The following is a 15,955-nucleotide window of genomic DNA, read 5'->3' as shown; positions in this document are numbered from 1 at the left end:
AAATGCAGTGATGAAAAATATAGAAAATATTTATAAAAGGGTTCATATTCTGTGTTTCGCTCAGGGTTAATATATTGGTTAAGACGGCACTTACTGTTGTGTCCAAGAAGAAGAGCTAATGAACGGGAAAAGAACAAACGAAGAAATCTGTTTTGCTGATTAGGAGTGTTCTCTTCTTTGTTACATGGAGCCTGCAAAGTCTAATATCTGGAAATAACTAATTATAGAAAGTTGATTTCATACAAGGGTTGGGTTCAGATAGAATCATGTTACAAATTTATCTTAGCTCCATCTTTTTAGTGAACTACAGAGACTGTATATAATTTTGTAGTTTCAAGTGGCTAATCTTAAGCAGTTGTCAAGAATGGGGAACTGAATCTCTGTAGTGCAAGTTAGGTTTCTCCAGAAAGAGTTTCATCAGTACAACAATATCAAAATCAGTTTCTTTTTTCTTGGGAAGCATTCTTGAAAATGTAAAAGTTAAAGTTTGACTTGTGATAAGATTCATTGAGCCTTGAAGTAAAGTTCCAATGTAAACTTATTACAGAAATAACTCTTGCATGTTAAATAATTAATACTCCAATACAAAGGCATTACCAGATCATTTGCCACCGCATATGCATTAAATTTATGCATGTTTGATACTATACAACGAAATGTATAGTCTAAAAAGTTAAGAAAGTCAAATGCTTGAGTTGTAAAATACCAACAAATCCGCATTAGAAAAATGACCTATCACAATCAAAAAGTCAAAAAGTGGAGGCCAAACACACTAACTAAATAGTTTTGCTTCGGACCTTACCAATGTTTTTAGGCCATTGACCTATAATATATTATAGATGTTTAGTTCCTCAATATACCATACCATTACTATTTTTAATATTTGCATGATATTTACGAGTGTTCACATTGTTTATGTGTAAAAAAGTCACGCAACAAGTCACATGAACATTTCCCATATGTACAACTAAAGTGATCTCGCAGAAGTGATTGAAGCCTCAGCCTCACGTTTCTTTCTTGGTCATATTTAGACGTTACCAAACCACTAAAAGAAAATCTTATTAAAATTGAAGTTAACTTTAATGGACCATCTCCACTTTATCATTTACTTATATTGTAAGTTTATCATTAATTTCTCAGAGATGAGAAATCACAATTTTCCTTTTATCTATCATCTAGTTGAACAAACAGACACAACATCAGATTGCCCAGATCAAACAATGGCTTCACAAACCAAACTCAAGAAACCTAACTCTCATTTCAGCCTTTGCACTTTCCTTTTCTTCACCGTCCTCTTCACCATCCCGGCTCTCTTCCTCCTCCGCACCTCCTCTTCTTGCTCCTCCACAACCGCCGCAGTCTCCCCCTCTTCTGACACAAACCAGCCACCGTGGTCTGGCGATCTCCAAACAGCCCAATTTGCATGGAACCGCCTTTCTTTCTCCTTAACCAACCCTCCTCCTAAAATCCTAAGGCTCGCAGTTTTCTCCAGAAAATGGCCCACCGGGCCCAACCCCGGTGGCATGGAACGCCATGCCTTCACTCTCTACACTGCTTTAGCCCGCCGTGGACACCACGTCCACGTTTTCACCTCTCCCTTAGACCCTTCCCCTCAAACCAACAAAATCACTTCCGCTTCAGACAAAACCATAAACCCTACAATCCATTCCCACGGCGATGCTGAGCCCGGAAAATGGCGGTACAACAAAGCATGGGAGCTTTACCAAGAAGAAAACAAAAAAGAACCGTTTGACGTGGTTCACACGGAAAGCGTGGCTTTACCGCACTGGATCGCCAGAGAGGTTCCAAACCTAGCTGTCTCGTGGCACGGCATTGCACTAGAGAGCTTACAATCAAGCATTTACCAAGACCTGATCCGTAAACCAGGCGAACCAAGATCACAAGGCTTCAACGCAAGCCTATACGGTGCCGTGCTTCCCAAGATACTAGATGAAATCAGATTCTTCCACAACTACGCTCATCACATCGCAATCAGCGATAGCTGCGGGGAAATGCTGAGAGACGTTTACCAAATCCCGGAGAAAAGGGTTCATGTGATCCTCAACGGAGTCGACGAAAATGGGTTCAAATCAGACAAGAAGCTACGTTCTCTGTTTAGGTCAAAACTAGGGTTACAAGAAAACTCATCGGCTATTGTCTTAGGAGCCGCAGGGAGATTGGTGAAAGACAAGGGACATCCGATTCTCTACGAAGCCTTCGCAAAACTAATCGAAACACATTCAAATGTTCACCTTGTGGTAGCTGGGTCAGGACCATGGGAGAACCGTTACAAGGAACTTGGCGAGAAAGTTACTATTTTGGGATCTCTGAACCCAAATGAGCTCAAGGGTTTCTACAACGGGATCGATTTGTTTGTGAATCCAACGCTTAGACCACAAGGTCTTGATTTGACGTTGATGGAAGCGATGTTGAGTGGTAAACCGGTGATGGCGTCGAGGTATGCGAGCATAAAGAGGAGTATTGTGGTGAATGATGAGTTTGGGTTTATGTTTGCACCGAATGTGGAGGCTTTGACGGCAGTTATGGAAGTTGCGGTGGCGGAAGGAGCGGAGAGATTGGCTGAGAGAGGGAGGAAGTGTAAAGAGTATGCGGCGGAGATGTTTACGGCGAGTAAGATGGCTTTAGCTTACGAGAGGCTTTTTCTTTGTATTAAGGATCAGAGGTTTTGTATCTACCCCTAAATTAGTAAGTATAGTTTTAATTACTCGAGTATCTTTGATTTATCAACATTTTAATATATATATTTATATCTGTAATGAAAAGGTGAGTCTTCAGTAATGTAATCATTTCATAATTGATGGGGTACTAAAAATCACTTCAGAATTAACGGTTACAAGAGATTGCACATCCAAATACATTACTTTCTCGAGCAAAATATTTTTTTTTTAATTTTTTTATATATTAATTAAAAACTGTATTTTAAAAAACGGTATTAATTTATCAGTCAGGAAGGTTTCCACCACCATAAAAGAAAGAGCATAAATTGATTTAATTGCAAGTAGGGCTGTCAAACGTAAATTCTCACAAAATAAATAATATTATTGTAGAAATGATAGGATAATTTAACAATTATAAGAATTTGAGACTAAAATAAATCAGCGACAACAAAATATTATCAGCCAAAATCCATAACAGTCCATTAATACGTCTGTTAAATATAGATCCCTACATATACTGTGATATACACAAGCCGTCGGGGAATGAAGGTAAAATTTCTATGAATCAATATTTGAACTTATCCGAGCTTGTTCAAACCGTTGATAAGCTCTTCTAGTCCTAATAAACAACACAAGACTAGAAGCGAGTCCAAGAACCGACAAGCATCCCCACCACACAAAGGTCAAGTAATAGCAACCCCGTCCCATACACACGACGGAGTCTTTCATTGATTTGATCACAGTCGAACCATGTGAGTCATAGACCAATGCAGCCAAGAATCCATAGATCAACGATCCTATTGGTATGTTCGTGATCAAAATGTTGTGATTAACACCAACACTGTTTGGTCCAAAAAGCTCTGATGTGATCGAAACAGCTGCTGCGAATATGAATCCTGAGCTTAGACCAATCAGAGCTGTTCCCGCTTGTAACGCTGACGCGGTTCCTGATGATGCGAGCAAGAAAAGCGCGATTGGTGTTGGCAAAAGCGCGATTGCTAACCATCCGGTTCTTGCAAAATAAACCTTCCTGTACAACTTAAACCAAATCAAAACCCGCGAAACCAAACTATAAACTCTATAAATTAATATTTGATAAATTAATAAATACGATAAATTAATATGGATCAAATGCACTTACGCTCGGATATAGTCCGGTGTTGCCGAGAGTAATCTTCCAAAGAATGAGAAGGAAGAATAAAGTGTGACAAGAGTTGTAGTCTTTGAGCTTTGTCCTAAAGACTGAGCAATCTGTCCGAGGTTGTTGCTGTACACAAGTCCGATGGTTCCACCGCAGAAGTACGCAATATAGTAGAACCAGAAGTCAGCTCTACGTAAGAGCTGCGACAAAGAATGTTCAGTTCCCAATATCTCAAGCTGGCCTCTTGTAATAAGCTTCTTGCAACAAGACTCATCAGTGTCACCATCCTCTGGAGCTGTAGTCTTAATAACAAGGTTTTGCACAACGTCGTCGTTTAGCAACTGGTAGCTTTCTCTATTGGCTTCATGTGCAACCATCCCTTTATGCAACTCAAGCTCATCAGGATGAACGAGAATGAAACCGGAACCTTCGAGGCGGAAGCTTGTGTGGATCGTGCGATGATACCAGTTACGGGCGATGACTAAACCGGGGATACATAAAGGGAGGACCAAGAGGATGATTGCACCACCAAAGAGGAGACGAGCAGAGGTTATATCAGAGGAGTTTGACTCAAAGAGGAGGAGGTAAACACCGTTTAGAGCGGCGAGAATGTTGAGCAGTAGAAACATGAGAGAGTCACGGCGAACTCCATCCGGTGGAAGAGGCTCGAAAGGCGGTTGACGAAGGATCGGGATGATTGCAGTGAAGGAGACAACGAGAGGTATGAGAGCGTTTAAGAGAAGGTAGAGCTCTGGAGAGGTTGGGTTGATTGCGTTGTAAGCAAGTGTGTATAAGGCAGCGCTTACACCGTTGAAGCTTACTGTGAGGGAAAGAGCAAGTGCTCTGTTTGCAGGGAAGTTGCTGATGCAAAGCACAAAGCAGACTGTGTTGAACCAACATATACTTAGACCAGCAAGTAAGCAACAGAGAAACACCTGTATAGTAACGAGCCAATATTAATCAAAGTTTCTTCAGAGACAAGAAATTTAAAAAATCTAACTACTAAATTTGATTTGACTATTTTACAAATTTTGTTTTTGATTATTTTACCCCAATAATGATTGAGTTTGACTGTTTGAGAAAGACAACATTTAACTACTAAAAGCGTCACATTTAATATTTGTATATCTATTTCATTGATTTTTTTCAACCACAAACATCTTACTCATCAGAAAAAGACGTTTAATAAAAAAATCCGGTGGCCATTTTTTGCATATCTATATATATTTAGACAATAAGTTGAGAATTTTATATAAAGGATAAATAAATTTTCCTTTTTGGACGGCATATCAATACTATTAAAAGAGAAGGAGTTTTAATAAATCTACTTAAAAAAGTTGTTTGGACTCTTTTATTAACTAATAATATTTTGGTCTTACTTTGATTTGGACAAACAATATATTACCTTAAATTTCTCTAACAATCATTTAGTCAAAGTTTTTATTTATTGGACCCATATCTTTTTGTAAACGAAAAGATTATACCATATATATACTACCACATAAATTTGGTTCACGAAAATATAATATCACATACACTTTATTATACTCTTCTCTAAATATGTCTCATTAACTTCATAATTAAGATAAATTTAAAAATTATATATTATGTTAATTTTATTTTATTGATAAATAACAATTTAATATTTAAGATAAGCTTAAATTATCAAAAACCAAACAAATCTTTTTTTACTGCTCAACAAAAAACCTACAAATCAATACTATTAAATTAGTCAAAAACCTCTCAAATAAATCTTAAGTTTCACCAACTGAACAAATGTAACTTTTATAAAATGCACAAAAATATAGTGAAATGTTAGATTTGGTCATTCGGATCTTCGGGTCAAATATAAATCGGTTTCTTTCAGATCCAAGTTCTTTGGGTCTTGGGCATTTATATCCAACTAGGTATTTGAATGATTTTTGTTCAGATCGGTTCCTTTTAGTTCCAGGTCAGTTTGAGTCAATAATTCAAGTATCTATAAAATTTACTATGTAATTTGGCTACGTAATGAGTCTAGCTCGGTTCGAGTATTTCACACAAAAAGATTTAAAGAATCCGAAAAGTCAAAAAATCAAAACATGAAAATACCCAAAAAAAAAATACCAGAAATAACTAAATATCTAAAAGACCAAAATCTTACCCACAAACCAAAAATATCCAATATTTTAAATATATTTTGAAATTTTACCCAAAACTTGAAATTATAACAGAAAATGCGAATCCAAATTTTACAATAATATTTTTATACTGAAAACATATATGAATTACTCAAATATACATAATATGAACAAAACATTCAGGGTACTTTAGGTACCCGACAGAGACCCACAGGTCCAAAAAAATATAATAGGTAACTTTTTTCCAGTCCCGAACCTCAACCTGTATTTCGTATTGGTTTGGTTCGTTTATCAAATTTAGGTAAAATGTTAATACTTAAGAAAGATTTACATAAGAGTGTATATAAAAAATCCCGAATAAACTTATACATAAGTTATATAATTTTAAACAAATTTATGTATTCGATATAATACGACTTTATAACATAATAATACACAATATACTCAAAATACTATCACATTTTCAACTTCGTATATAACCTATAAAACCCGCGCTTTCGAAGCGCGGGTCAAAATCTAGTTTTAAATTATAAAATAGTTGCAGATTTTCGAACTAGCCATCAACCACGAGACAAGCCCGAACATGCCAAGAAGAAGACTTGTTGGACCAACAAGTTTTATGGAAGTTCCTAAAAATTAATGTATTTACCAAGAAAAAAAAAGATAAGAAAAATCGACAAACAAAAGAAACAAGTGTGAACTACCTATCTACCAATCAATCGTCACCCAGTTTGTGACTCGTAAAGTTTTGGTTTAGTCTCATTTGTGAATCGTGACAAAATTATATGTATGAACATATGAATAACTCTAATATATAACAACTAACATGAAAGTCATTTCAAAGAAATAGAAAATTCATTAAACTTTCCACATAAAACTACTTCTGATTAGAAAGAACTATGTCTTATAATTCAAATATAATTTGCATGATATGCAATAAAACTATTTCCACATGAAAATATCGCAGTTTGATGACTTTTATGATTTTATGATATCATATTTAATAATTTTACAAAATAAATCATATACTTCAATTTCACAGAAATTTACAGTATATATTAAAATACACTTGTACATTTAACTATGAAGTGGCTTATATTATATTTCAATTTCTCAACAAACAACAACGAAGATAATTTTTGTAGACTATTACATTCTCTGCACATTTATTTTGTGTCTTCACAAGTTTTTCATTTAGTAGTGATTCTCAACAAAAGAGTAGTGATAAGAAGTGTTCCATAAAAAAAGAGAGTAGTGTATAAGAACCTTTTTTTTTTTTAAACACACAATTTCATCAAAACAAAAAGTAGAGACGAGTAAAGCTGACCTAATATAACTTTTCGTTTTTTGAGTTACGAATGAAGAATGACATCAAATTGTTGGGATTTTATTTCATTAATCAACAATGAAGACAATTTCTAGTTTATACAAATCTCTACCTTTCTATTTCATTCTTCACGAGTTCTCTCAGAATAATGAACATTAAATAATAAAGAATTATGCCGAATCATGATTTTCTTTCTAACTTTTTATATATTATTATTTATAAAGTTGTGGTTGCTAGGTGGTTGCCAACAACAACAAGAAACACAATATTTTAAAAATGAATAGAAAACAGTTTCATCAAAAAGAAAAAGTAAAAGAATAGTGAAGTTACCATAATATAAGGCAGAGAAATGAAGTTAGTGATGACAAGCCACTGTACTCCGTAACCGACGAATCCCATAGACGCCGCAGCGAAAAGCACCGTCCAAAGCGGGAAGTACATCAGCGCAAGCCCCGACGACCACCCGAACACCTTCCCGAGATCAGAAGCCACGGCGAGGTAGTTAAGCTGCACCTGCGAAATCTTCAAAACCGACTTCAAATCTGAAGAGTAAGCCGAGAAATCGAAGTTGGTCCCGGTAAAAGCCTGAATCCAAATCGTTGCCACCAGAATCATCCATTTTCGCGACTGTCCCGCCATAATCTTTCCGCCGGCGTCGGGTACTGAAGATTGAACCACCGAATATATTTTGGTTTGTATGGTAGAGAGAGCTCGAGGTGTTTGTGTGAGTGACTTTTTTCTGCTTGGGAGGTGTTGTATTTATCACAAATAAACTAATCAATTCTTGTGCTGACAATATTTAAGTAGAAAAAAGACATTAAAGTAGAATAAATACAACTCTTCTGCAACGTGGCAATTTTTTTTTCTTCTAAAAATAAGACACGATTTTGAAAACGGTGTCTTTTGGAGATGATTAGAGATGGCTTTAAGATAAAGATAGGGTATGAACGTATATGGCCGTATAGTAGTTTTGACGTAGAATAGTAACTCAATAACACAGTATGAATGTGATATATATATATATATATATATATATATATCATATATATTTTTTTTGATAATCTTGGTGTAATCCCAAAGGTTTTCTAGGCCCAAAGAATAATCACCAAAAAACCCATAAAATCTGGATTTTTTTGCCATTTAAAACATCTATGGGTAGTCAAGAAGAATCGAACCTATGGCGGAAACTCCAGCTGGAACCTCTTTATATATCGTATATACTACTAAATAAAAATGTTAATGTGGAAGAGTAAATAATATAAAAATAACAATGTGAATGTGGAAAGTCAAATTTTACAAACTAATATTTTGTGTGATATTTTTTATTGGATCCAGTTGTTGATAGAAATGATAAGGGGGAAAAGAGCATATAAACAATATTGATATAGTTTTATTTTTAAAGCTACGAAGTCATAAAAGACAGCAGTATCAACATTATATCAAATTTTTAGCACATGCGCTTTAATGTTACCAGTGAAACCCACAAGTATATAAAAGCATCAAAAATAATTAATAGTAGTCAATAAGGGATAGACATACTGCTGAACATTGATGATAAAAATTAAATACTCCTTAAATATGATATGACATATATATGATGTAGTATTAATCAAACAAATAAAGATAAAACTAAATATTAAAATAAAATAAATAAAAGTTCATTGTATGATTTGCTTATTGTCTAACGTCTCCTTAAATGTTTTTATTTAGTTTTCACTTATGTGCAAATATTTTTTGGTAAAATATACAAATAATGAGAAAACGCCAACAATTTGCTCATCTAGCGAGACCTCTTTGATTCAGTGTCCTCCAAGTGAGCAACTTTTCAACAGCACGTACACTAGTTGATATTGTTGAGCAGCTCTACTTTATGATAAATTACTAGCTGATAATATATATTAAGTTCTTCCCTTTAGTTGAATATGGAAAACTGTGAAATGAATTTGAGAAATTATAGAGGTCGCCTGACGCGGCTCCCGTTAATTCAGATATCCGGAAAAGATCACGCTCATGATACTCACTGGAACATGGGAAAGAGAGAAGAATCGGTTGTAAGAACAGCTCAGGCAGTTATAGTCAAAGGAAACACATCTTGCTGTGTTTGTACAAGGATCATGGGTGTCATAAAAGCACAGAGTTGTAAACTTGTAATTGGTTGCATGTTGGTAACCATTGATGGTTCAATAAAGGGGTCAACCCTCTTTAGAGCCTACTGGAAGCTCCTTGGAGATTCAAAGGTGTTATATCCCAGCCTTAGTCAGCAAAACTCACACCATAAGCTTCAAGACTATAGACAATCAAGTCATCAAGTTATTAGCATGTTAGATACGTTGAATATATAAATTCGTTACAAATTCATGCTCATCAAAAGAGATGCTATTGATGACGTGAAACCTTGACAAGGTTGCAAGATTTAATTTAAAGAATCATCTTATTTCTTGGATCAATGTTGTATAAATCTATACTATACAGATCAAACTGTTGTATTGAACTACTTTATAGGATTCTATAATCATCGTTTGCCGACAAAATAAAATACAAACAACTATGCAGCATGTGAAGTTTTTTATATGTTAAAAGTGCAGCATGTGAAGTTACAGCTTACTTGTTGTTGTCTTGTTGATCGATTCTTTTCGTCTAGCTTACTAATTAAGCTTTTTACCGAGTATGTACCATATATACTATTGTGAGGAAATCATCAATCGAATACTAGAAAAAGTCGAGCGATGGATCTTATTGAACTAAGAGTAAAACAAGTGGCAGTCTGAAAACATTGTGACAAAAGCATGTTGTCTTTCTTATACATCGCATAGTTACGAATGTTAGTACTGCAAGTTGGCGTGATCCCTGAGTCAATTTGTGTTTTCACGTGAACCATATGCTAAAGGTTCATTCCATAAGGTGATAACATTATTTTCTTCATGATTAGATTAAAACTGACAATGTGTGGGATATGTCATGTCATGTCACACCGTTACATTTCATGATTAGAGTGTGATTGTATTGTACTCAGTGGCGGAGCTACCATACGATCACGTGGGTCAGATGACCCATGTGAATTTTTGAAAAAAAAAAAATTTGCGTGTATTTCCTATAGAAACATATGATTAATTTTACTTACTGACCCTAGTAAAACTCTTGTATCATCAACTTGACCCCTTTGAAAAACATTTCTCCCTCCGCCACTGATTGTACTATAAACTTTTGGTCTAGTTTTTTATTTACTCCAAGTTCCACTAAAATTATACCAATCAAGTAGAAATTAATGTTTCAATTTTTACTCCACTTAATATTTAAAAGAGAGAGAAATACACACTAATTTTTACTCTTTATTTTGCTAGAGTAATAAGTAATAACTAATAACACTTCCACTTCTTTTTTTCTCTTTCTTGTTTTTTCACCATTTTTAATTTTCTCTCATTTTCATCTTTTTATTTACTCTCTTTTACTCAAGTGGTATCCAATCACACTCTTAGTATCTTTAAAAATTATGATATGAAAGAATTTTGCCAAACTGTTAGTATTGTTATTTTAAATTCAATTTTTTATAGGAACTCTACTGGAGGTGCACAAACAAAGTTTCTTAAGTGTATATATTTTGGGTTGAGAAGGGATTTTCATGATTTTGAGATCCCAAAACCACACTTTATAAATATGTATTTAAAAAAAAAATTAAGAACTCATGTAAGAACTTTTTAATGGTTACTTTTGTTATTATTGTTACGCTGTTTTCCCACACGTTAGAGCATCCATATTAACAAAAAAGCTCTAACAAGTAAGGCCATTATTATCGCTAGGACAATTTTAAATCCTTAAAATAAAAAAAGCAAAGGACGCAAGAGATATCAAAGGACGAAGAACGAGCTGGGACGTTGCTTATATAACGACTTTTCCCCTCGGTCCTGGTGTTTTTGTGGGTCTCCTGCCCTTAAGGACCAGCTGGGACATTGCAATAATGTTGCCCTAAGCTCTCAACGTATAAAAGTAATAAAACTTAATACTATAATTAAATTATAAACATAACAAGAATTAGACCAGTAGTGATATGACACGTATTAGAACATGTTCTCATTGTGTTTTCTAGTGCTCTCAAACGAGAACACTATCTCCCCTCCCTCTTTCTATTTTTTCCATCTCTCATACATTTTGCATTAATATTGTTATTTTAATTGTTAGAGCACTTGCAAGAGAAAGACGATGTGGATGCTCTTCCATGTTTCCATCGGAATCACATTAGGTCGATACGGAACTTTAATTTTATGAACAGTGGTTGCATTTATTTATAGAAAAATAAAACAATAGTTAACTGAAAGCCCATTTCGCATTAGGAGGAATGAAACGGAAAACAACACGAATTTCATTGCGAGTTATAATACCTGGATTTAAGCTCATTTAGTGTTATATCGTATACATGTTATTTTAATGGGCTTAGCGTTCGCAGGCCCATATTTGTCGATCTCGTTCGTGTCTCCCAAGTCTGAACCCTGGGTTTTGCCCAATCGCCTCCGTCTCTCTCTCTCTCTCTCTCTCTCTCTCTCTCTCTCTCTCTCTCTCTCTCTCTCTCTCTCTCTCTCTCTCTCTCTCTCTCTCTCTCTCTCTGTGTTCCATGAACAAGTCTCTCTCTCTCCCATGGTGTGGCTCAACAACAGCTTCAATCCTTCTTCAACATTGATCAATGGCGTCTTTACATTTTCGAAAATTTTCATAAGTTAAGATGACTTACAGTAGTGAACAAGTTGTCTCCGTCTAAGATGACTTGCAACGTTCTGCTGACTTCTCTGGTGAGAGCTAAGGAGTTTCGGAAGTGTTGCGAAGTGTTGCGAAGTTTTTGAAGTTGTTTGCAAAGGAGTTTCTCCTTATGTTTACTTGTTCACTAAAGTGATCAACGCGTTTTGCAAGAGAGGGAGAGTGGAGGAGGGTATTGAGTTGTTGGTGAAGATGGAGGAAGCTGGTGTTGTGCCGAACGTTGTGACGTACAACACTGTTATTGATGGTCTTGGAGTGATTGGGAGGTACGATGAGGCGTTTATGTTTAAAGAAAAGATGGTGGAGAATGGTGTGGAACCTACTCTGGTTACTTATAGTGTTCTTGTTATGGGCTTGATCAAGGCTAAGAGGATTGGTGATGCTTATGGTGTTCTGAAGGAGATGACGGAGAAAGGGTTTCCTCCTAATGTTATTGTGTATAATAGTCTGATTGATGGTTTGATCGAGGCAGGGAGTTTGAGCAAAGCTATTGAGGTGCAGGAGGACATGGTTTCGAAGGGGTTGTCTCTGACATCGTCGACATATAATTTTTGATGTACATAAAAAAGTAGAAAGAAACAAGAATTAAAATCTTCTGCTTCCACTGTTGATGCTTTTGTTTTTATTATACCCTAAACAGATATTGATTTGAGAAAATGTAAAAATCAATACAAATCAGAGATTTATTTTCTAGACTCACGTTGCCAATCATATATTCAGTGTAGAAAGATGGTATGATAGTTACTGAACAGTGGATACATGAAAGTATAGTACTCACCATTCCTAAAGTGGGTGTCAAAATGGATAAACCAACCCAAACCAAACTATACCCAAATGGACTGAAGAGTTTATGGATCATGAATTAATCCAACCCGTTAACTAAATAGTTTGGATTAAGCCATAATCCATATAAATTAATGAATTAGTGGTTTCAAAAATGCTATTAATAAACTGAATTCAAATATATTATTACATCACAATAAAATTACCATATGACTTACTAACATTTAATAACAAAAAATGCTAATAAAAAAATTAACAAATTATATATTATAACTTATCAAAATATTTGAAGTTTTGAACACAATATATTTATATAATAATTCAAACTCCAAAAATCCAAATGTTGCAACGCTAAAAAAAATATGTAAAATATGTTTTTCACAGACTCAAAAGGAAAATATTACTCAGGTTCAACAAAATATAAAAAGGTTTGGGCATTTTACGAAGGTGTGTATTCTTGTCCCAAGCCTCTGCTGTTTTTGTCCTTACATTCTTGTTGGAATCCTCCTGTAAAATATTCAAGAAATAGAGTTTAAGCAAGCCTCGAGAATGCTTACTTAAAACCTGAAGCTATGAACCAATCCAACAAACCCAATTTCAAAATCTCTACTTTTTGTGTGGAAGTTTAAACGATAAGATTGACATTCAAAGCTGAAATTCCCATTACCAAACAAGAAATTCAGAACCAAGTAAAAACTGGTTTCAGTTCATCTTTTCAAGTCTAATGTCAGACAAGAAACAAAGTACCATCTTTTTTTAAGTCAAATGTCAGACAAAGAACAGAAATTCAGAACAAACAAGCTTAAAACACACACAAAAAGACAAACAGAAATTCAGAACTGAGCAAAATAAAAGAGACTTACTCCTTTGGTGGATGTGTGATCATGTCTTCACGTCATTTGGACTCGGTCTAATAACAACTGTCTCACCTTCGCCATTATCATCTACAATTTCACAAGAAAATAGTGTTACACTTTCATATACATGATCAGTTTATAAGAAAAAAAGTATGTGTACCTTCATCATCAAATATGTAGCCATATATCCAAGAACGAGTACACAATAGAGCTTGGACGTGATGCACTCATGGATGATTGACCACCACTATTTAGAAGATCTTCATTATTCATCATCTTCGTTGATGCCAAATTTGTTGACACCTCAAACAACACCACCGACTATCAATTTATCACCTAGTCCATTTCATTTTTAAATTAGCAAAAGAAAATCAAATAGACGGCTACACGCTGTTGCCATAACTGAAATTTTAATAATAATTTCTTATGTGAAAAAGAACTCACCTTGCTGCTACAAGTGTTCCACAAACACGCAAAGGCTGGTGATCTGGTGCACAATGCATTAGATAGATACCTGTCAACATTAAAAAAGTCTATTAGCACTATGAAGAGACAGAGTCAAAAAATATTCTTCCAACCACAAATAAAATAAAGCTTGAAAGTCTACAAGTGTTTCTTCATAAACTAGTCAAAGAGACCCCTTAGCAATGAGCTTATATGATGAAGCGAAAAATCTGAATTTCAATAAAGACAACAAGGCAAAAGGCATTTTCCAATAAGAAAATATCAAATCAGAAACCCAAAATATCATACGCATGATCAAAGAAGCCATCTTAAGCCATGAGAGTCCAAACTCAAATACAATCCATAAGATAGAAACCCTCTTGACTAACGAGTTGGGTTGGATTGGATAACCCGTAAACCCATTTTGATCCAAACCATTATTAATCCAACTCACTAAACTCACTAAAGCCACTAAACCATTAATCTATTAAGATCCAAATTATTAACTCATTAGAACTATGGATTGGTTTAGTTTTGGTCAATCCATTAATCACAATCCATTTTGACACCCCTACCTAAGGTTGTTTTGCCAATTGCCATTATTATTATCTTATTACGAATGACTATTTTAAAATTATAGGAGTTAATCATCCGCTATGGAATGTTAAAATAAGTTTCTTCACCTAAGGCCAGGTATTATCAGATGGATTCTCGCAATGGGGATGTTACGTAGTTTGTACACACTTAACGACTGAAAAGTTAACTGAGTTTGGGTGATTTGAGAGAGACGATTACCCAAAACGCTGGGATATGTGAAACATGAAAATGCGTAAGCTCACCGGCTTTTTAATGAAAGGAACCAAGGAAACATACAGATACCAAACAACGTGCACGTGGGTATGGACCATACTTTCTATATCCGTATCGAAGTTCCATAGATTCTAGGTTCTTCTTCTGTCATAACGTGTGAATAGAATTATTCTATATTTATATATATAAATCATTTATAGGAAAAAAAGAATTTGTGAAATGGAAGAGGTAAAGTCATTTGTCAATGCAAAGTACATTTCATTTTCATCCAGCTTTCATGCCCCCCCCCCTTTTCACCGATTGAGATCCAGCAATATAGACCACATGATCTACCGTCTAAATAGAATATGCACATATGTATGCATGATTCATTATATACTGTAATCATATATGCGTAATATAGCATGCAGAAATGTAAAATCATACATCAAACCCCTTCCGTACAGTACGGACGCTCAAACTGAATCTTTAGTCTGAAAACACTCGACTTAACTCTTGAGTCGAAAATGAAGAAACAAAGATTCACTCCTCGTTTTATGTAGAAGTGTTAACTCTAAAATGTACGTCATGTTTTAAACAGATGAGCAAAAAAAAAAAAAAGAATCAAACCAAAGTAAAAATGAAAAAAAAAACAATAGAAAATTAAAATTGTAAAAAGTTTAAATGATGTTTTTTTAGAACTCGAACCAAATCAAAATCCAGACTTAACCAAATGCGAGAGTAGTCCGAGAATCTCTAATAATTGCCGAATTATATATAAGTAATTATCGTATTTTATATTTCAAAATTTATGGACTTTAATATTCTTTACAGGTTTCTGCCTCTTAATTGTTAGGTAATATACACCTAAAGATTGCGAAAGCTTAAAATTGCCACTTTATTAAATGTACGCTTAGACCCAAACCAATCAATTTTTTTAGTAACCAATGCATGATTCCATAATTTTAAGATATTTAAGAATCGGTTCTTAGTTTTTTTTAGTTAAAAATTAAGAGACGATTTCTTATATACCGCTAAAAACTCATCCTAAAAACTTCCCATTAATCATG

At 34.6% G+C, this 15,955-nt stretch overlaps 2 protein-coding genes and 1 long non-coding RNA gene across 4 annotated transcripts; 1 reads left to right on the top strand and 2 right to left on the bottom strand.

Moving 5' to 3' along the window:
- The first annotated feature begins 1,066 nt into the window (after positions 1-1,066).
- LOC106437877 lies at positions 1,067-2,815 on the top strand. Its single transcript, XM_013878882.3, has one exon. It carries the CDS (start codon positions 1,083-1,085, stop codon positions 2,700-2,702), a length of 1,620 nt encoding a protein of 539 aa, XP_013734336.2. The 5' UTR covers positions 1,067-1,082; the 3' UTR covers positions 2,703-2,815.
- A 318-nt stretch (positions 2,816-3,133) lies between these two features.
- Positions 3,134-8,183, bottom strand: LOC106353158 (protein NUCLEAR FUSION DEFECTIVE 4-like). Its single transcript, XM_048734824.1, has 3 exons — positions 7,597-8,183; positions 3,820-4,754; positions 3,134-3,708 (listed from the first exon to the last, which is right to left on the bottom strand). Exons 1-3 carry the CDS (start codon positions 7,903-7,905, stop codon positions 3,237-3,239), a joined length of 1,716 nt encoding a protein of 571 aa, XP_048590781.1. The 5' UTR covers positions 7,906-8,183; the 3' UTR covers positions 3,134-3,236.
- A 4,667-nt stretch (positions 8,184-12,850) lies between these two features.
- LOC111200125 lies at positions 12,851-15,836 on the bottom strand. 2 transcript variants are annotated; one of them, XR_002653834.2, is made up of 4 exons: positions 14,097-15,836; positions 13,813-13,955; positions 13,659-13,739; positions 12,851-13,302 (listed from the first exon to the last, which is right to left on the bottom strand). It is a non-coding gene; the product is annotated as an uncharacterized LOC111200125 (long non-coding RNA). The 2 variants fall into 2 exon arrangements; XR_002653833.2 differs by having other exon boundaries at positions 13,813-13,988; positions 14,097-15,833.
- Positions 15,837-15,955: the final 119 nt, after the last annotated feature.

This window comes from Brassica napus, chromosome A1, assembly GCF_020379485.1.
Source record: "Brassica napus cultivar Da-Ae chromosome A1, Da-Ae, whole genome shotgun sequence".
In the NCBI taxonomy this organism is placed as follows: Eukaryota; Viridiplantae; Streptophyta; class Magnoliopsida; order Brassicales; family Brassicaceae; genus Brassica; species Brassica napus.
The sequence above is the reverse complement of the archived record's forward strand: the minus strand, read 5'-3'. Positions and strand labels throughout refer to the sequence as shown.